Genomic DNA, 21,714 nt, shown 5'->3' on the forward strand with positions numbered 1-21,714 from the left:
CCCTGCCCACCCTTCAAGGTTTTCGTTGTCACATAAGTTGCCCTTTGACCTATTTTGGCCTATCTCGTCTCCCTTTATTCAATCATCCAAAAAGAAAGGGGCTTCTGACCTCAGCTCACCCTGGATCCTATGTCAAGTTAGGACAAGAATGGGCTTCCAGAAGGTGGAGAATGCCAATGGCTTTCCTCATTCCTGTCTCAGTGGAAGGCCCAGGCGTTTCCAGAGAGGAGCTGAGGGACTCATCTCTGGCCCCTAGGGCAGTGTTGGCAGTTTCAGATGTTGACTTTCCCTGCCTAGATATGAATGATGATTCATAATGCCACTACTGCTGTGGTTACAGAATGTTTCCATACTCTCTCTCTTACATTGTCCTCAAAACAGCCCTGTGAAATATGCACTACCTTACCCCACTTTACAGATGAGGGATCTGAGGAAGGAAGTGACTTATCTGAAGTCACCTGCAGAAAGCAGAGAAGTTAGGACCAGAGCGCAGGTGTCTGGTACTGATGAGGCACCAACACCGATAAGTCAGGCTAAGTTCTCTGCCTCCACTTCCTGGAAGAGTGAGGAGGGGGCGATACGCTGTGCAGGACCCAGCTCAGCCCTGTGCCTTCCTTCTACCTGAAGCTTGTCGTTGCCTGCTGGAATTTTCCATTGTGGTCTTGGTTTAAGCACATGTGTGAAGGACGTTTTCTGGAAGGTCGCTTCCAGCTACCAGTTAGTTTTTGCTAAAGAAGTGAATGTGAAATTCCTTGAGGGGGGCATAAAAAATAAAATAGAAAGATCTCCTTTGCTTTTGGATTTTTAATCAGAGGAACATGTGGGGCTGGGGGTGGGGATGGTTTCTTCAGGGGGGTATAAATGGGAAGAGATGCTCAGAGTCAGTGACAGCCTGTTTTAATTTATAATTCTGCCTCTGTGTGAAATGCACAGAGAATCAGGGGGAAATGAGTAATAATTCACTAAGGTGCTGTCACAGCCAGGAAGTGTTAGGGCCCTCGTTGTCAGCCTGCTGCTGCCAAGAAGGCTGAGACAAAGAAAGGACACTGGAGGTGCTGGTCCCTGCTCGAGAGCTCCCGTGTGGAGACAGGCCTGGCCGGGGCTGTTGGGCACCATCAGGGTAGTCTGGAAAACCCACTAACTCCTCAGGGCTGAGAGGCTTCCAGCCATTCTATGAGCGAGCTGAAGCAAGGGAGTTCTCTCTACCCCTCTGCGCCTGTCCTTCTCTGTGGGCCATGGGGAAATATATGGTCTCTAGAACTGACGGTGGCCTATTTAATGGGACCTGAGGTCGGGCTGATAAGGAGAGAAGTGCTAACAGGACCGTTTATGCTGAGCCAACAGATGATATAAAGAGGCCCCAGGGGCTGGGGTTGCTTAGTCAGGATAGGCTAGGTTATGCTGCAGTAATAAACCATCCCCAGATTCCAGTGGCTTAACATAACATTTACGGTTCTTCCTGTCCACTGAGGGTTGGGGGGAGGGGCCCCTACCATACAGGATCTCTCCTGCTGGCAGAAGCGCCATCTTCCTGCAGCAGCGCTCCCAGGAACGAGAATTCTCCTCGGTCACTTCAGCAGGAGAAGAGAGAGACTGAAATCTACACCAGGGCTTTTCACAGCCTCACTCCAGAGGAGATGCACATCACTTCCACTCACATGTCATTGGCCAGAACCAGCCATGGGCCTTCACTTAACTGCAAGGGGATTGGGAAACAAAGGGAAACAAACAGATAGTTTTGAGCAGTGTGTGTCTCTGCAGACAGAGGTGATTTGAGGGACCCAAAGCAACCACCTCCCAACCAACACTACCACTGCCACCACCACAGTCTTATCAATTGTGCCGATCACTGGAAATGTACTTCAGTGATATATATATATATATATATATACACACTGGCTTTTCTAGGGTCCTGTTCATGGTGGCTCTGTGTGAAGAGCACAGAATTTAAAAGCAGAAGAGGGACTTCCCTGGTGATCTGGGGGTTAAGAATCCACCTGCCACTGCCAGGGACACAGGTTTGATTCCTGGTCCAGGAAGATCCCACATGCTGTGGGGCAAGTGAGCCTGTGTGCTGCAATTACTGAAGCCCGTATGCCCTCTAGCCTGCACTCGGCAACAGAAGAAGCCACCACAATAAGAAACCCAACCACTACAACGAGGAGTAACCCCTGCTCTCCACAATTAGAGAAAGCCTGTGCGCAGCAGCAAGGACCCAACATAGCCAAAAATAAATAAATAAAGCAGAAGCTGCTGCTGCTGCTAAGTCACTTCAGTCATGTCCGACTCTGTGTGACCCCATAGACAGCAGCCTACCAGGCTCCTCCATCCATGGGATTTTCCAGGCAAGAGTACTGGAGTGGGTTGCCATTGCCTTCTCCAAATAAGGCAGAAGAGCTGGGTTCAAATCCCAGCTGGGTTACTCTGTGACCTTGGTCAAGTTGCTTAACATCGCTGAGCCTCTGCTTTCTCATATATAAAGCTGGGTTAACAATACCCCATACTGTGAAGTTATTATTTTCAGAAGATCAGAAAACAGGAAACCAGCACACGTACAAGTTAGAGATTAGGCTTCTCTTCACTATGAGCAGCATTAGACATTGTGGGTCTGGTTAGGGAGCTGTTATTAAAGAGAATGGTCATGCCTGGGTAATTTTACTTGATGATTTGGGTTTAGCAGTCCCGGCAATGACCATGCCCCTGTGCTCTCCCTGCAGGTAAACTCCCTGCTGGTTTTTACTGCGACTTCGAGGACGGCTTCTGCGGCTGGACCCAAAGCTCACCATCACCCCACACACCCCAGTGGCAAGTCCGGACCCTAAAGGATGCCCGGTTCCAAGACCACCAAGGTACCACCCTCTCTTCCCTTCCCTGGTCCCTACCTGGCCACACGACAGAAATGGGGCACCACCCTGAGCCACTGGACCTCCCCGCCTCTGCCCTGGGGTATGCCCACACAATTTCTTCAGACCTCCTTGGGCATTAGAGTGATTAAATCAAGCCAAGGCTGACGTTACCTTTTGATCCTTTGATCCTTAAAATGAGAATTTTGATAAAAGATTAGCTAAAAAATAAGAACAACAATAACAATAATAATAATTTGACAAGTTTATTGAAACCTGCTGTGTATTAGGCACAGAACTCACTGAGAAATAAGGAAAACTGTTCTTTTTCCTTATTGCACAATCTTTGCTTGGAAAGAGAGGAATTTTGTACAAGGGACTCCAGCTGGAGCAAGTAAACACAGGGGAGCAGAGGGGAGGGGAGAGAGACCCCCTCCATCCTGCAGAGAGGTGGGAGACTTTATGACGTGGGAGACTGGGACTCAGGGAGGTCCTCCTGCCATTTGCCCCAGGATTGTGCCTAGGAACTTTGCTTATCTAGATCATTCCCTGGGGCCCAAATTCTTCAGCCAAACCCTACCACTATATCCGGCTGAAACTGGCAACTCCCACCCTTCTCACATTGTAGCTCATCTTCTCACAGGCCCTGCTTGACTGCCAGGGGGGCATGGGGTCTCCACACACCCAAGAGATGCCACCCACACTGGGCTGACTCCACACCTGGAAGTGCTGGCCTGGACATGGGTCAGAGGTGGTCTGTGCGGCCAGTGTAGCTCCCAGAGCTGGGCCCCTAGAGAGGCCACACCATCCAGTCATGGGCCTCTCCTTGGCCTGTGCACCGTGGATAGGCCTAGCAGGCCTGGGGGCCCCACCTTTCTGTAGGATGGAGGGGGTCTCTCCCCACTCCCCTGTGTTTACCTGCTCCAGCTGAAGTCCCTTGTACCAAAATTCCTCTCTTTCCAAGCCAAGCTTGTGCGTCCTATAGCTTCCTTTAAGAATTAATAGTAAAAAGTAGGAGAGAGGACAAGGTCCACATCTACCACTGAGGATCTCAGCACCCCTGCAGTCCTGTCCTTGGTCCCCAGAGCCGGCTGCATCTAGTGAGCTGGCTTTGGGCCCGGCTGGGAGGGAGGCTGAGTTACTGGACCATGGGGGGAGTCTGCAGGGCCCTCCCCAGATGTGGAGGCCAAAAGCTCTCACTTCTCCTCCAGCCTTCTCACTGCACTGCCTCATGCCCAGTGCCTGGTCTTCAGGAGCAGAGAAGACAAACAGCTCAAAGCCCGACGTGAGACGTGATCTTCGTCTCTGCTCTGATGGTCCCCGACAGCACCCATAGCAAATGTGTCCAGCCCTGTTGAATAGCTCTTGTGACAGGTCTCTCCCTGCCTCCAAAAGCAGCCCTTTTTGTTGCTTAACAGCTCAGAGTCACACATCCATTCCCTTACCTGGAGATGAGCCCCACCCCTCTGTAAATTCTTCTCAGTGACCATGATTTCCATCTCCTGGAGCCCCACAGAACTGAACTGTGCCCTCTCCCACAGAGGCAGCCCTTCAGATATTTGAAGACAACCATTATGACCTTTCTACCACAGGTCTTTTCCCTCCCTGGTCACATAACCCTGGCCATTTGATTTTTCCTCAAGGGTGGGAGGGTGTTTTCCAAGATTTCTGGCCTGGTCTAGTTACTTTCCTCTGGACCCATCTGAATTTGTTACTTGTTAGTAACTTTATAAACATTTTGCTATGAGATAGAGAAACACAGAAATGAATGACTAGAGTCCGATCTGGGGCTCTGTGAGCCCCCTGAAAGTGAGCGCCCTGGGCTCACTCTGTCCCCCACCTCCACAGCACCAAACATCGGCAAGCACTCCTGGACATTTGCAGATGCTCCTTCCCACCACCACATTGGACTGAGGCTCATGTTCTGCCAGGTTTTCTGGCAGGTCAGTGCTTAGAAAAGAATAAATGAGTCTTCCTGGTCAGGGGATGGGGCACAGGCTGACCTGAGCTCCGGAGAGGGGAGTAGATAGTGAAGGTTCTGAGACCACTGGAGGGCAAAGCACGGGCATGACTGGAAATGGGGGGCAGGGTGGACCTGGGGAAGTCCAGCGTGCTTCAGGCTGCTCCCGGGCTATGAGCGAAAGCTGGTGGCCATGGGAGATCAGGGAATGCAGTAACCCAGATGTACGGTGCTGGAGTGTCACAGGCTGTTTAGAACGAAGACCTCTGCACAAGCCTAGTCTCATAGTCAGTGATAAGCAGGCTGTTTTACCCACTGGAAGCAGAAGTAACAGCATCTTCAGTCCCGAGGCTAGAGAAGAATAGTGCGGGGCCCGTTAACCTTGCACCCCAAGGCCCTTCAGTGCACAAGGATGGTGCAGTTTTGACTCTTCTCCTCTCTGCCCAGGCCATGCCCTATTGCTCAGCATCACTGATGCCCCCACCTCTGAAAATGCCACAGTGACCAGCGCTACATTTCCTGCGCCCATGAAGAACTCTCCGTGTGAGGCAAGTCTTGGTGTTCTTCTAGTTCTCTGCCTGCTCCTCCCACTTCAGGGCACTTCCAGGTGAACACACACAGATGAGCAAAATAGACTGATGGTCAGGCTTCTTCTTCTCCTGTGGGAGGACCAGAAGACTGTTTGCACCATCTTCTAGGCAGACAGTAGTTAGCAACATGGCATGGCAGTGAATTTCACCTTAAACACCACACTCAGCTGCACTGAACTATTTGCAATAGAACTTTGATGGCAGCAAACCTCCAAAATATTTCCAAGACATAAGAGGCAATGGTAACAGCAACTTTTTATAGAATCCTTAGATGTCAGTCTAAGATGTCAGTCTCTTACAATACATTTCAAAGTTTCAAAGCATCAACACTTTGACTTACATAAGTATCACTAAGGCATCAATGGCAGTCAGTGAAGTGCCTCCAGAGCCACTGGCCCAGACAGTTAGCGTAGCTGTTACCCCTTCAGTGTGGGAACTGAGGGCCTGGTGCCAGGATTCTTAGCCCAAGGTCATATTCTCTAGGGACCAGGAGATGAGCTTAGACCCCCAGAGGGCCCAGTGATTAAGCTTATGGACTCTGGAATCAACTACTTGGGTCCAATCCAGGTTCCACCGCTGACTGGTGGCCTAATTTGTTTTATCCATTAATAATCTCTCAGTGCCTCAGTTTTCCCACCTGGAAGTAGAGACTCAGAGTGCCTACCCCAGGGAGGTGAAGCTTAAATAGCTTAATATTTGTAAAGGGCTTGTCATGCGGTCTAGTACAAAGTAAGTAGCACAAAGATTAACCAACAATGTCTGAAACCCTGTATAAATATGCAAAGAAGAATGGGGGATGAGGAAGAGAACTTTAGCCAACAACCAGATTGCGCTTCTCCACACTGGCCCAGCATTGCGACAGTACCGCGCACATGTAGGAAGTCAGGACTGAATTTAAATTTGGCCAGTCCTCTCTTTCTGGAAACTCACAGGAGAAACTCCTTCCTGGCTTCTTTCAGGAATAGCTTTGTGCTCTCGGAGCAATTTGTTGCCTTTCAAGCTGTGGATATTGTGAAACTGACCACATTCACATCCCCTGAGCAGGCTGGAAGCAGTGCCCGGCAAGCGGGGCTTTGACCACGAGAGGTGCAGGAAAGAGGTGATTTAGTCCCTGAATCCCGACTCTTGTGACCCCATGGACTGTAACCCGCCAGAGTTACCCATGTAATACCAGTCTGTGAATGGTATTTCCTCAGCAAGAATACTGGAGTGGGTTGCCGTTTCCTGTACAGGCAAATCCAAGCCCTCTAGTCTTTTTGTGAAATAAAAACTCACAGACATAAAGCAAAGGAGAATGGAAAAGATATATCAGTGATGGTTTTTTAATCAGAAGAATGGTAGAATTAAGTCTGTCTTTACCCAGTAAGTTTGCAGCAGCCTCGCTCCTGATTCGCTTTTATATTGTTACTTGACATCTACCCCATCAACCTCACCTTCTCCTAGTGTATGTTTTATGTATCTCTGTGAGCCACCTTAAATCCTTTCTGGAAGAAGTCAGGGCACAAATAAGTAGATTCATTATGTTAAATTGTATTTGAGAAACCATGCTCTCCGCTGCAAATGGTGGAATTACTCAGTCATCATTGATACTTCTCGGGTGTCTCAGAGCATCACCTAGAAAGGGAAGTTTCTTAAGAGGAAGTCTAAATGAGGAGAGGTGATTGGCCTGTCTGACAGGCAAGGGGAATCCTTAAAGTCACTTCGCCTTCAAATTTATTTTTCACTAGGTTTCATGTGAGCCTGATTTCAAAAAAAAAGAAATGTCAAGGTAAAAATGATATTTTTCTAATACGTCATCATTTCTCTAATAACCTTTGGGTTGATCAATAGCTTAAACAGGTGTTTTGTTTTACTGGCCTATTTTATTACTCCCCCAGTCACATTTGCTCTGGGCGGTTTCTGCTATTTCCTGCCCTTTTCCAGAGCTTGGCTCAGCATGAGGAGTGAAGGGAAGGCAGGGAGACCACTCCGTTTTCAGCTCACAGTTATTTCACATTCAGGGTTTCAGATCATTCATCTCAGGCTGCTGGGTCTTTGAATTCCCAATGTTGGAGAAATGTTTTCATCAGAAAAATAAATGGCCAAAATAGAAATATGCATTTCCAGGTTTGTAAGCCCTGCCATCTGTTTCTCTCGAATCCTAAATACAGAAGGCAGGAAGTTGATTTCCTTCTCCCAGGTTGGCTGAATGTCGGTGACAGAGAAACAGATGTTGCATTGCTGTGTGGGACTGTGTGAGGTTAACCTCCCTCCAACCCTAAAGGGGCCTCCATTGGCTATGGAGCCCTGGTTCAGGAAGGTGGACACTAGATAGAGCCATGGGTGGAAGTCTCTGGTGAGAGTCAGGCCCTTGGGGACAGGCTGGAAGCACTGAGCTCCCAGCTGACACCCACCCCTGAGCATCTTCTCTAAACCCTAACAGTCCTGGTCCACGCCTCCAGAGAGTTGAAGTAATTGCCGAATAACTCAAAATACTCTTGAGAAACTACAGTCATCAGTGGATCCCAAAGGGAAACTGGTTTTGCCTTCAATGCATTTCCTTGAAAATCTGGCTACAAGCTACTAGTAGGTCTGTGTTTCTCCAGTTGCAGTCACTTGGAAAATATGACAAATGCAGATTCTTGGGCCCCACCCCAGACTTCCTGAATGACATCACTGACAAGGGCCCAGGAATCTGCATTTTCAAGCCCCACCATTGGTGATTTGGATGCACACTGAAGCTTAAGAGTGACTATCCATAGGTGTCCTTGCCTGTTGTGACCGAAATTTATTCTGAACCCAAGCTGAGAGCTATCCTCCATTACCTGGGGTGCCAAAGATTATGATATAACTTGCCTTTTTGGAAAGATGAGTCTGAGGAGGGATTAGAATTGACTGATGGGGTGGGGAACAGAGGTGGTGGAGACAGAAGTGGGAGCCACTCTGAAAGCCATGTGGATCTAGGTCAGTGGCCTACCGATGATGGAGACATACCCAGGGTGTGCCTTTGTGCCAACCAGCTTCCAGGGCATTTCAGAAGCATGCCAGCTCTGGCCTCCTCCCTCCAGATCCCTGCAGCCACTGTCACCAGGGTCTCTCTCCACTGCCTGGCCTTGGTGCAGATGCTGCCACTTCAATGGCTCTGCACTGTGGCATGTGGGGCATGAATATTTAAAGACCTCTGCCCAGCCCTGCCCCACTCTCCTACCCACAAACTATTCTCTGCAAGAAACTGAGGAGCCACTTAAAACACATTCAGATTTTATTTTGATTTTGCTGAGCTCCAGTTCAAATAATTAAAGTTGCCACTGGGGAGGGGAGCCTTGCAGTGGCTTTCATGCGCTTGCTTGCTGTCAGAACTGCTCGCGTCCCCCGGGTGGGGACACACACTGGGATGTGTCTAGCATTGCAGCTGCTGGTAATAAAAAGGACGGGAGAGTGGCAGGGGCCGTCTCCGCCCCTCCCCCTGCCTTTCACACATCCTAGCAGACTGAACGTCTCAACAAGCCCCGTGTGGTTTGAAATTCTATTTTATTTGAATAGTCTGAGCTGTGACTAGAATATTTTAAACCATGTTCTCAGGATGGAACAAGGCCTGGGGGGGAGAGGGGGGGAAGTGGGCTTCCCTCAGTCTCTTTCCCCCTCCACAATGTAGTAGTTTTCCTTCTATGAGCTGCAGAAATGAAAGGGACCCAGGAAGTGGGAGGTGACCCACTTAATTTATGCTGATACCCTAGGGCAGACCAGTTCCCGGCTACTGGTTTTCTGACCTTGCTGAAGCTGCAGCCACCTCTGTCCTCTCCATACACGCATGTGCAAACACTCAGACACACACACCCTAGGGCTGGAACACACCTGGCCTTTCTGTCTCTGGCATGTGCCCTGTAGTGATAAAAGCTTTGATTAGTGACTGGGAGCTGCTGAGACCAGGGCAGAAGGTGACCAGCGGGACTCCTCCATGTCGACATGGGCTATCTAGTCCACAGGGAGGAGACCTCCATTCAGTCATTAAAACCAATGAATATGGCCAGAGGAAGGTGGGAGAGGAGTTTGGCCTCTGGAATTGCCCTCTGCTGTCCATTAAATTCTGTGCAAAGCCCCACTAGGAAGGAGCCTCTTGTGGCAGGAAGCCAGGGAGTTTTTCAGCAAATTGCTCTCTGGTTGATATTGTAAGGCTTTCCAGACTGCTGGCGCTTATTCCTGGACACAGAGCCCATCCTTTCCTGGGGATTTGGCTGGTGAGACGTTCTCCAGCATCTCAGTATAAACCCGCATCTCAGTAGGTGTCATGGCTCTATTGATGGGGCTTAGTCAGGCTTGCCTCGCTCCCTCCCTTTGGGTAAACAAATAGGACTTCCAGATAGGAAGAGGAAAGGAACTTTGAGACCCCTGGGTTTTAACAGTTTATTAATTCAATGGCAAAATCCCCCTTGGAATGGTCAAGAAAAGAAAAATAAGAGTAATCATAATTACTACAGGATGACTTGGGGCAAGGGAAAATGCAAAAGCTGAGGGGCTCTTCCTGTGTCAACCCCACCAAACCCTCACAAGCAGGGGCTAAAGACGCTGAGAATATTCTGTGTAGCTCACTTCCTGGAGAAGATCCTATGTGTCAGGGGTTGCCCCGCCGGTGATTTGGGTCAGGGTGCGTGCAGGGCGGCCCAGGGAAGAGAACAGCCCATCTCCACAAGACAGGAAAGCAATGTCCCCAATGTGCACAGCCAGAACATACAAAATCAGGATCAAACTCAGGTCTTATGACTTGAGCCCTGTGCTCTTTCTGTCACATTACCCTGCCCCTGCCAGGGGCAGATGGTACCTTCTCAGCTTCCGGGGAGCTGACGTGGGCCTTGGAAGCATCCCTGAGGACTGGCGTGGCTCCCACCTCACCCAGAGACCCCATCCTCCTCACCACGGGGTCCTCATCTCCAGAGACAGGGAGGAAAGTCATACCAACCATTTTGTAACAGACTAGTTACCTGCTTCATCTCTCCTCAAGCTGGGACTGGTCACTGGGTCTAATTCCTAGGCAACAAGGGGACATTGCCGCTTACCCGCCGAAGCCCGGTGTTATTCGTGCCTTGTGTGTGTGCTGTTCCCAGCCTCACGTGCTCTCACTTATTTTAGCAAATCAGGAAGGAGAGGCTATTTCAAGAGGCCTCGTGAGCTTGATCCTGAATAAAGCTGTTGTGTCCCGAATCCATCCCATCTTCTGCATTGAACATGTGCCCGCCTGGGGGAAGCAAAGTGCCCCTTGCCCTCTTCCTATTCACTGTCCTCCCCCTCGGTCTCTGCGGAGTGTTGACTGGTAGAGGAACAAGCAGTTTCCTGCTGAGTCCACCTAGGACAGCCTTTGCCCCTGTGTGGCCAAGTGATGCTGCACAGACACCTTTGGCGACCGTAGAGACCCTCTTTGTAAACAGTGAGGGCCCAGTGCCAAGCTCAGGGGCAGACTGGGGCAATACCCTCCCTAGATCCCTCCACTAACCTGAGTTGGACTGGATATCCAACTCCCATCTCATCTAACACTGTGACATCCACTGCAGTGACAGAATGCTCACCAACTCAGCAGCAAATCCCTCTCATCTTTGGATAGTTCCAGGCTTCAGTGTTTGCCTAAATCAACAGCAAATGCAGCTAGACTCACCAGGGCTTGTTTTCACACCCTCTGTTCTCTGCACCCCTCCTCTTCTTGCTTTGGGGAGCCTTGAAGAAGCAGAGACAGACTCCATGGTAGCTCTGCAATACCCAGCTGGGTGGTCCATCCCTGGCCAGGACATCGTGGTGGGCCCGGCAGGAAGCAGTTTCCCTCTGGCTCCCATGGGGTAACGCTGACATCTGAAGTAAGTCAGAGCAGCATGGTGGCCCCAGGCAGCTGCCTGCCTCCTGCCCTACGGCCCAACAAGCACGACATCTCCTGTGTCTAGAGGAACCCAGCTGGTCATCTGGGGCCAGGGCAAAAGGAGCATCATGAAGGCAGCGTGGTATGGTGGTTGGAGCAGCTCCTTGAGGTCCCACAGTCCTTGGTAGAATCCTGCCACTTTCTAGCAGGGTGACCTTGGGCAAGTCACCTCACTTTTCTCAGCCTCAGGGTCCTCTGCAGAGCTGTTGGGATAAATAAGTAGACAAGTTAGAAAAGCGCCCAGCCTGTATCTGGCCACATAGTAGATGTTTAATAAGTGTGGTTTCTGCTTCTCCACTGCTGTGTGTATACATGTGTGCTAAGCTATGTCTGACTCTTTGCAACCCCATGGACTAAAGCCCACCAGGTTCCTCTGTCCGTGGGATTCTCCAGGTGAGAATACTGGAGTGGGTTGCCATTTCCTCCTCCAGGGGATCTCCCCAACCCAGGAATCGAACCCATGTCTCCAGCAGCTCCTGCATTGCAGGTAACTGCTGCTGTTACTATTAGTATCTGACTTTTGTGATGACTCCAAGATCAAAGGCTAGACCTGCCCTATCCAATGACCCTCAATCTGGAGAGTTAAGCGAGGGTCCTCACTCTCAGGACATGAAGCGTGGCAGCTGCCAGGACAGGGCCAGAAAGGTAGCATGGTACTTGGCTGGGCTGGACGGACACACAGATGGCTGGCTGGAGGTCCTCACTCAGGCGGTGAGCCAGCAAGTATTCCTCTCAAACCCACCATGTAACCAGCCAGCCATGCAGGAGACAGACCACAGGAATCTGGGATCTTTTAAGAGTGTTTATTCAGCAGAAAATTAAGAACACTTACTTCCAATATGACAGGTCCTGGTCTCCAAGTTACTTATGAATCACTTGGCTATGTTACAAAACGCAAGCCAAAATTCTTAACTAGAGCCCTCAGACACCCTAAATCTTTGTACTCCTAGGAGAAAGAAACCTTCCCTTAGTCTGGGGCTAAGGGAGGGACCCTTAATAACCATAAAGTAACTAAAGGTGTGCAGTACCCACCCCCCATCAAAGGAGGGGATACGTTCTAAGACCACTAGCAGATGCCTGGAACCACGGATAGTACCAAACCCTGTATATCCTATATTTTTTCCTATGCTAGCAGGTGGGTAGTGTGTACAGCATGGATACAGTGGCCAAAAAGATGATTCATGTCTCAGGCGAGACAGAGGGGGTCAGCCTCTGTCCTCATGAAAACATGAGTTTTCATGGTTTTGATCTGCTACTCAGAATGGTATAGAATTTAAAACTTAAGAATTGTTTTTTTCTGGAATTTTCCATATAATAGTTTTGGACTGAACTTGACCTCGGGAAACTGAAACTACAGAAAGTGAAATGGCTGATAAGAGGACTACTGTATTTTTTTAAAATAGTGATCCCCTCCCGTGTGGCTGGCACTGTGCTAAGCAGGTCATTTGCCTTATCTCATTACCAAAAGAGACTTGTAAGGAATTGTTGCCCCATTTACTGATGCAGAACCTGGGACTTCAAAAGCTTAAGTAACTTGCTAGTCACCTTTGCTATTAAGAGGCAGAACCAGGATTCAAAACAGGTCTGTCCAACTCCTAGGCCAATCCTGCAAACACTCTTAACGTCATTGGACTTGACTCAGGTCACCTGAGCGTGAGTCCCAATACTGCCATGTAATGAGCCATAGGACCTCAAGTCAGTCAGTGACCCTAATTGGGAATAAAAATGCCTGTGTTACTTGCTGCAAGACTTAGATTAAAATGCAAAAACTCTTTGTATTCTCTTCAATCTTTTATGAATGGCAGCAATTATTATGATCCCTCTTCTTACTCTGCATAGGTGTGAAGAAGTCACTGCTGACATAAATTCAGACAGGCTATATTCTTATTTCTCCTCTGAGTCAATTAGCAATGCAGGCAGCTTGGGAGCATTATTTTGCACAATGCCGATCATTAGCACTGGGGGGATGTGCCCAACGAACCTGCTTCATCCTAATTAATTAATTAATTGTGCAGCCTCTCAGTCGTGAGCATGGCCATGGTCCAGGATGAGCGCAAACAAGGTGACTCCTCATTAAGTCTCAAGGACCCAACAAATATGGCCCTACTGAGATCTGGGGCCAAAATCATTCTTACCTTAGTACCTAGAGCTGGGAAGCCGCTGGAACCTAGCATTCTGTCACCACTTCCTGCGATGTGGTTGATGCTGCCAGAACACATGCTAATGGGCTAAAGTAATCAACAGTCATTGTAATTACAGTCGGACATAATTAATTTAATACCTTTGAGTCATTCAAAATTAATACCTCAGCCATTACATGATGAAACTGAGGCATAGAAGAATTACTGTCAAGCCTCACGGGTGTGAATAAAAAACCTCCCGGGCACTTGGCAGAGATTTCGGTTTAGGTCCCATTCCAAGTCTATCTGTTAATCAAACACCCTCGTGGCTCCCACTAGTGGCGATCATTCATGTGGCCAGGATGCACAGGGGCCAACCTGTTGAAAGCACACTCTCCCAGGGAGTAAATATACTCCCTGAGTGGCTATGGGTCCTGCAGACACCTGGAGATGCCTGAAGTCCATTCTCTTTCTTTTTTTCTTTTTTTAATCACAGTTTTATTTATTCATTTATTTTTTTACTTTACAATATTGTATTGATTTGGCCATACATTGACATGAATCCACCATGGGTGTACACGTGTTTCCCATCCTGAACCCCCCTCCCACCTCCCTCCCCATCCCATCCCTCTGGGTCATCCCAGTGCACTAGCCCTGAGCACCCTGTATCATGCATCGAACCTGGACTGGCGATTTGTTTCACATGTGATAACATACATGTTTCAATACCATTCTCCCATATCATCCTGCCCTCACCCTCTCCCACAGAGTCCAAAAGACTGTTAAATACATCTGTGTCTCTTTTGCTGTCTCACATACAGGGTTATCGTTACCATCTTTCTAAATTCCATATATATGCGTTAGTATACTGTATTGGTGTTTTTCTTTCTGGCTTACTTCACTCTATATAATAGGCTCCAGTTTCATCCACCTCATTAGAACTGATTCTTTCTGATGGCTGTTTATGAAGATTGTAGGAATTTCATTTCACTGAATTGATCCTGTTCCCCAGTAAAAGGATTTCTAAAGCTATTTCTCAGCATCATCTCTATCACCCACAGGGAAACTGAGGCACAGAGGAGGCTGTCTGCCCAAGATCACCTCATTACAGTGTAACTCAAAAGAAAACATTGTTTTCTTCACACAAATTGGAAAGATAATCCTCTAGGGGGCCCGGAAGATAAAACACTGGACTGAAAATCTTAATACAGCATCCTTCATCCTGTCCTATTCTGTTTGTGTGAGCTGTTTATTTCTAAACTTATTCCCTGCCTGCTTTTTCCAATACAGGAGGAAGGAACTAACATTGATAAATGTATTTGGTAAGTTGGGTACTGGGCTTACATAATCTTACTAAAGTCTCCCAGCAACTCTATAAGGAGAGTATGATTAGCCCCATTTCACAGATAAAGACTGAGGCCCTGAGATTTGTTGTTGTTGTTCAGTCCTTAAGCTGTGTCCAACTCTTTGTCACCCCATAGACTGCAGCACACCAGGCTTCCCTGTCCTTTACTATCTCCCAGAGTTTGCTCAAATTCATGTCCATTAAGTCAGTGATGCTATCTAACCATCTCATCCTCTGCCTCCCTTATCCCCTTTTGCCTTCAATCTTTCCCAGCATCAGGGTCTTTTCAAATGAGTCAGCTCTTTGCATCAGGTGGCCTAAGTATTGGAGCTTCACAGCTTCAGCATCAGTCCTTCCAATAAATATTCAGGGTTTATTTCCTTTAAGATTGACTGGTTGGATCTCCTTGCTGTCCAAGGGACTCTCAGGAGTCCTTTCCAGCACCACAGCTCAAAAGCATCAATTTTTCAGCATCCAGCCTTCTTTATGACCCAACACTCACATCCATACATAACTACTGGAAAAAACACAGCTTTGACTGTACAGACCTTTGTCGGCAAAGTGATGTCTCTGCTTTTTAATACACTGTCTAGGTTGGTCGTAGTTTTCCTTCCAAGGAGCAAACGTCTTTAAATTTCATGGCTGCAGTGACCATCTGCAATGATTTTGCTTCCACTTTTTCCCCTTCTATTTGCCATGAAATGATTGGACCAGATGCCATGATCTTACTTTTTTGAATGTTGAGTTTCAAGCCAGCTTCTTCATTCTCCTCTTTCACCTTCATCAAGAGGCTCTTTAGTTTCTCTTCACTTTCTGCCATTAGAGTGGTATCATCTACATATCTGAGGTTGTTAATATTTCTCCCGGCAATCTTAATTCCAACTTGTGATTCAATATTATGTCATAAGTAAAGACAGAAATGTTCTTTCTGATTCCAGAGCCACAGCATGACCCAATCTCATTCCCCAGAAGCTCCCACTTGCCCTTAGTCTTCCTTGCAAAGCCCACAGTTCAAGCAAGAGAACTAGATCCTCCTCAAAGTGCTGGAAAGATGGCACTCTTTTCCCACTTTCCAGTGATATCAGAATCCTCCCTTGATGCCTTTTTTAGTATAGTATTTATTGTTTCTTCTGATTACATAAGTGCTCTACATTCACTGTAGGATATTAGGAAAATATAAAGAAGAAAATTGAAATTGCCCACAACCTTACCCTCCAAAGATAACCCCTGTCACCGTATTTGTACATTTCTGTCCAGACAGATAAATGTAGATTTGAGCAGAGGGATAGACAAAGGATTTATATAAATCATACCATATAAGCATTTTGTATCTTCTTTCTTTGCTTAATATTATTCTTTCCTAGATCAATATTATTCTTCAAAAAATATGCTTTTACACTGAGTCTGTTCTAGTTATCAAAAGTAATAGATGTTCATTATAAAAATATTAGAAAAGAAAAGGCCAAAGAAGGAATAATATAGCCATAACTTTGTAACTTCACCAGCTAGGAATCCCACAGTTATTATTTTTGTATATAATCTTCACTGCTTGCTGTGTTTTTACTAAGGGGGCATGTGGATGACCCTGGCAGGGTGTTCTCTGGCTTCACTGTGATGCCTGAGAAAGAAGGAAAGACGTGGGGTGCTGTTTTCAGAAACAATCTCAATCTTTTAAGTCTCTTACATGGCCAGGAATCCAGCATTCCTTAAGCCTCTGTAATTGCAAGTATTTCCCAGCATATTTTATTTGCTTGTTATCAGAAATCCACATCTGGCCTGCCTCGTGCTGAGTTCGGTTGATTTTCCATTAGGCTATTTATAGCTAGAGAGTTGGTATTTATTTTTTCCAGGTGAATTAGAAGATGGTGTACAAAATGTTGGGTTTTGCAGTGTCAATAGTCTCAGTTAAAACTAATAAGACCACATTAAAACTCTTAAAATTACAGGTTCACACCCAGAATTACAGCCCTGGCACCTTAGATTAGAAAGAAGCTTTAACCTCCATTCAAACCTTGGATGTCCTTGACAACATCCCCAATCCTGGCCATCCAGTCACTACTGGACAACCCCCAGTGTGGGGAATACTGGGGGAGTACCCATCCCACCCGCTAGAAACAAACTCATCTCTGAGCATCACAGTCTGTTAAAAAGTGTTTTCTTCTTCTGTTGAAATGAAATACACACTAGAGCATCTGTCCTTGGTCTTGTATCTACTGCTGGAATATATACCGCCCTTTAGAAATTCAAAGAAACATAGCACCTCCCCCTCATACCATTCCCTATGTTTGAGAGTGCTGCATGTTAATGGACATTATGGATACCATTGGGTCTCTTTTGTCTAACTTCAGCCTACATTCCATCCCATGCTGAATTTTTTTACGGATTCAAGATAATCTTGTGAAGTTGCCCATGAGATATTCATAGCAAACATGGGGCATATTCTAGACATCAAATTGCAGTAATTACCTGTGGAGGAGGAAAGGGCCATGAGAGAAAAAATAGCATTAAGCCTAGCCACAAGGCTGGTCCTGCTTTACATACAGAACTTTAATTAATAAAACTACAAACACTGGTGGTGCATAATTGGAAAGTCTATCAGGCCCACCAAGAGCAGGGGGAAGGCCTGGAAAGGGCTGGCTGGAGCCAGAAGATGTAATTGCTGGTGGCGTGCTCCTGGCATTGTCTCTCTTCACTTGTCTCATTTGCTGTCAGCATGTAAAAGAATTTATTAGTCAAAAGCTATCACTTATAGCCTATATCTATTAGAATGGGCCTCGAAAGGATAAAAACTTTATTGTTACAGGTTCCAACAAGTTTTACATCCCATAAATATTATGTAGGATTTGTATAGCATTTCTCATATTTGTGTGAATACATTTGAGATACCCACAGACACACACACATTTGTAACTATTAATTTTCTGGCAGAGGCAGAAAAAAAGGTTGTACATGGCTTAAAGTCCACTATCTCCATTATTCTCCCCAATATTATTTCTATGATAATACCTTGTTAAAATATAAATTCTGATTCAGCAGGTCTAGGGTAGGGCCTGAGAACCTGCATTTCTAACAACCTCCCAGGACACACCAGCACTGATGATTCATAGGCCACACTGTGAGCAACAAGCATCTAGAAAACCTTCACAATAACACACCCAAAAGATTTAAGTATCACCTAATATGTTACGCTTGTATAGTGCTATAGACATGGTGGAAAGAGCATAGCACATAGTATGGAATCCAGGTCTGCAGTATATGAACTTAGTGACCAGGCATTATGTGCATGGTCTTAGATTCCACATCCAAAAAATGGGTGTGACAATTTCTGTAGGAAGGGACGTTATGAGTGTAAAATGAGACAGAATATATACAAGTCCATAGTACAGCTCTCTAATATTTAATAAAAAGTCAGTTGATGAAGTATTTTATCCTATAGGCAACCTAGAGAGAAGTTGGTCTTACTAAGATCAAATTCCAAGACTGCTTTTTGCCTGCTCTGGGTACCTGAACTTGACTGCAAGATCAAACCAGTCTACCTGATTTGAGTATCTGTATAAAGTGATATCAAGAGGATTTTTGAACCTAGGACTATATAAGGAAAATGGAAGAGTTTGAAAAGGTCTTGAGCCTTCAGTCTGTTCTGGTAATCGCATATAGTTCCTCTGTATAGTTGCATGCTCAGTTACTAAGTCATGTCCTTGCTGCTGCTGCTACTGCTAAGTCGCTTCAGTCGTGTCCAACTCTGAGTGACCGCATAGACGGCAGCCCACCAGGCTCCCCTGTCCCTGGGATTCTCCAGGCAAGAACACTGGAGTGAGTTGCCATTTCCTTCTCCAATGTATGAAAGTGAAAAGTGAAAGTGAAGTCACTCAGTCGTGTCTGACTCTTAGCGACCTCATGGACTGCATCCTACCAGGCTCCTCCGTCCATGGGATTTTCCAGGCAAGAGTACTGGAGTGGGGTGCCATTGCCTTCTCCCAAGTCATGTCCTTAGATACAAGTAATTAATAAGAGATATTCTGTAAGAACTGACATCAGTCGTCCAGTCCTGCTAAGAAATTGGAGAGGACCTTACGCTGTACGTCCAAGATGAAAGTTGTGGTCCTGTTTGCATCCTCAGATCATCCCTATTCACTCTAAGCCCACAAATCTCTCACTCTCAAGGTCATTCTGAGTCTTTGTCCAGGGGTAATGTAGCAGCCATGTGAGGACCCTCTGCTGAGGAATACATCCTCCCCCACTGCAGGAAAAACGCTCTTTACCTTAGTGATGGTGGGCACATCATAAGTCATTTTTTAGCTATTTACGAATTGCTTCTTACTCAAAGTCCAAGATGAAAATGGACACCCCACCAAGAAGGCCAGGCTGCTTCCTGCGCAAAGTAGCTTGCTCTCCCCAGTGGTCTCAGCCTAGGCTGCACTTTAGAATCGCCTGGAGAGATCTGAAGAGTGGCCAATGCCCAGGAGCTATCAAAGGCTAATTAAGTCAGAGCCTCTGGGGGTGGAGTACAAGGTGTGAGGGAGCAAGAAACTTCCAGGTGATTCTAATCTGCCAGAAAGGTTGAAAAACCCCTGTTTAACCATTTCATTCACCATAGTGTGAGCTCTACTTTCATGTTCTTTATTTCCTTCAATCTTTATAACCACCTTTTAAGGCCAACAGGGAAGATATGATTATTATCATAAGTTTGTCTCTAAGAAAACAGAGATTCAGAAAGGCAAGTGGTTGGCTTAAAGTCATACAGTTAATTTTTGTTGGCCTTGGAGCACAAACTCCAAGTAATCCCATTGTCAACAGGCAAGGAAACAAAGATAGTCTGACAAGCCACTGGAGAATGAATGTTGATACAAAGATTCTTCTGGTACTTTCTAGAAAGGAAATGGGGTGAGTCGTAGGAGCACAAGGACAAGACCCTAGAGGCTACTCTCTAGTACCCGGCTTCTCTGCAGATTTTAATGCAGTAGGGTTGGAGTCAGGCCAAAGATTCTGTATCTCTAACAAGTTCCCAGGTAACGTGGATGATATTAGTCTGAAGATCACTCCCTGAGTGGCAAAGCACTGACTGACTCTTAGAGGCAGAATCTGGAACCACTGGGGAAAGTACAGGTGAAGATGGTTAAGTGAAAGACTATATGTTCTGCACTGCCTGTATCTTGAAAAAGAACAGCATCTGCCTGGATACATCATCTTACCAAATAGTCAATGGATGAAAACATAAATGGCCAAAAAACAAGCTTTGCTAGCTGCTCACTGGCTACCAGTAGGCAATCTTACTCTAAACCTTTTGCATCTGTTTCTAGAACTAGACTTCACTGAAACTCAGACAGAGCATCCCTGGGCTTGAGTTTGGCTATAGATATATGTTTTCTAAATAGATGGTAATACTGTAATGAAAGTTTAATTCCTCTCTTTATCCATAGCACTGAACAGTTGGATCAAGTGGCCATCTTAACCCAAGTCCTGACTATCTTATGTCAGGTGCCTTGACTGTCTTATGTCTACACTGTCAAGTGGCTCTGATTATTTTCCCCCTTGCCATATTCAGCACAGTTGCCATTATTCATTTAAATTCAGACTTCCTCACTAGATAATAAACTCCTTGAAGGCAGGGAAGATATGCATAATCAGTTCAGAGTAGACAACGCAATAATTATTTGCTGAATGAGTGAATGGTCATCTTTTTCGAGAGGGATCCTGGGTCACCACCTCAGAAGCTAAGGATGCCATCCTTAGCACCATCTCTTGGCAGCCAGCCCAGTTCTTTCTTGCCCAGGCTTACTGTCATAAAATATAGTGAATAGTGCAGAAAGATGGAGAAAGCTCAGCAGTCACTGGCCAGTGGCACCCAATGTCTATGAGACAGGACTAGACCTCACCAACATGCTCATACCACTAGCAGAATCTATTTCAAATGTAGTTTCCTAAGAACAGCCAAGAGGTATGCAGTTTTGACTATAGTCATTGGCTGTGAAGTGGGTAGACCCTCCCCACTTTCCTGGAACCTGACCCCTGGAATGCAGGAAAATGCTAAGGAGCATCACAGGATGCAGAGCTGGTTAGCATCCCTGAGAGGAGGACCTGGTAAAGAGGAGGGTTTTCCTGTGTATGTGTACATTTTTGTTCCTTTTGACATCGATCCGTGCCTGTCATGTGCGTACACTTGACAACTACTGTGAATCCAAGGTCAATAAAGCAGTCCCTGCTTTGAAGGAACTAGTGGCCCAAGAGGGCTGAGGGTAGGGAGGGAAGACGAGGTGGCAGAGCTATACCCTGTGATGCCCCCACCAGCCTCAGTTACAAGATTTCAGATGAGTGGGAGGTCATTTCTGAGATAGATAAGAAATGGCTCCATGAACAAAAAGGTTTCTTTTTTATAAGTGGCAAGAAGGAAAAAGCAGGTAGAAGAATGGAAGGATCAAAAGCACAGAAGCAGAAAAATGAATGGCAAGTGCGAATCTGGCATGTAGGCTAGTGGGAGGGATCTAGGAACCCGCTTCATTGAGCCCCCACGTGTGGACTCCTGGGTAAAAATTTCAGCAGATCCCACTACTTACCTGGTCACTCTAAGGTAATGCAGACCTAAAGTCACTTCAAAACCCCAAACACAGGCCTATGTAGAAATCAAAACTTCCCTCTCACTTTGATGTCAGGGCTTCGTCCTTTCCCCTCCACCCACCATGCTTGGCCTTATTGCAGATGAAAAGCCTGAAATCAGGGAGAGGGTGGTCATTGATCTCTCTCTTCATCACCCAACTCTTCTCCTCTTCTTGCTAACTGACCCTTCAAGATCTTAAGTGTGGGGAAGGAGAAGAGATAAGGGGACAGGGAATCTCTTACTGGGCCCAGCCCGTTGTGGTGATCTTCACTGGTATTCTCCAGACATGACAAGTATTTAAGGATTTACTATTTCTTACAGGGGACATATTTGTGGTTTCTTTGGAGATCTGCTTTTTCCCCAGTCCCTCCACTATGGCT

At 46.6% G+C, this 21,714-nt stretch overlaps 1 protein-coding gene across 1 annotated transcript in view; it reads left to right on the forward strand.

The window, feature by feature from the left end:
* Positions 1 to 21,714, forward strand: part of ALK (ALK receptor tyrosine kinase) — a 734,697-nt gene that overhangs the window by 612,859 nt on the left and 100,124 nt on the right. Inside the window, exons 7-8 of the mRNA XM_061432943.1 lie at positions 2,718 to 2,849; positions 5,251 to 5,351. Of these exons, the coding sequence (XP_061288927.1) occupies positions 2,718 to 2,849; positions 5,251 to 5,351 (233 nt within the window). The remainder of the gene's footprint in view (positions 1 to 2,717; positions 2,850 to 5,250; positions 5,352 to 21,714) is intronic.

This window comes from Bos javanicus, chromosome 11 (assembly GCF_032452875.1).
Source record: "Bos javanicus breed banteng chromosome 11, ARS-OSU_banteng_1.0, whole genome shotgun sequence".
Taxonomy (NCBI): Eukaryota; Metazoa; Chordata; class Mammalia; order Artiodactyla; family Bovidae; genus Bos; species Bos javanicus.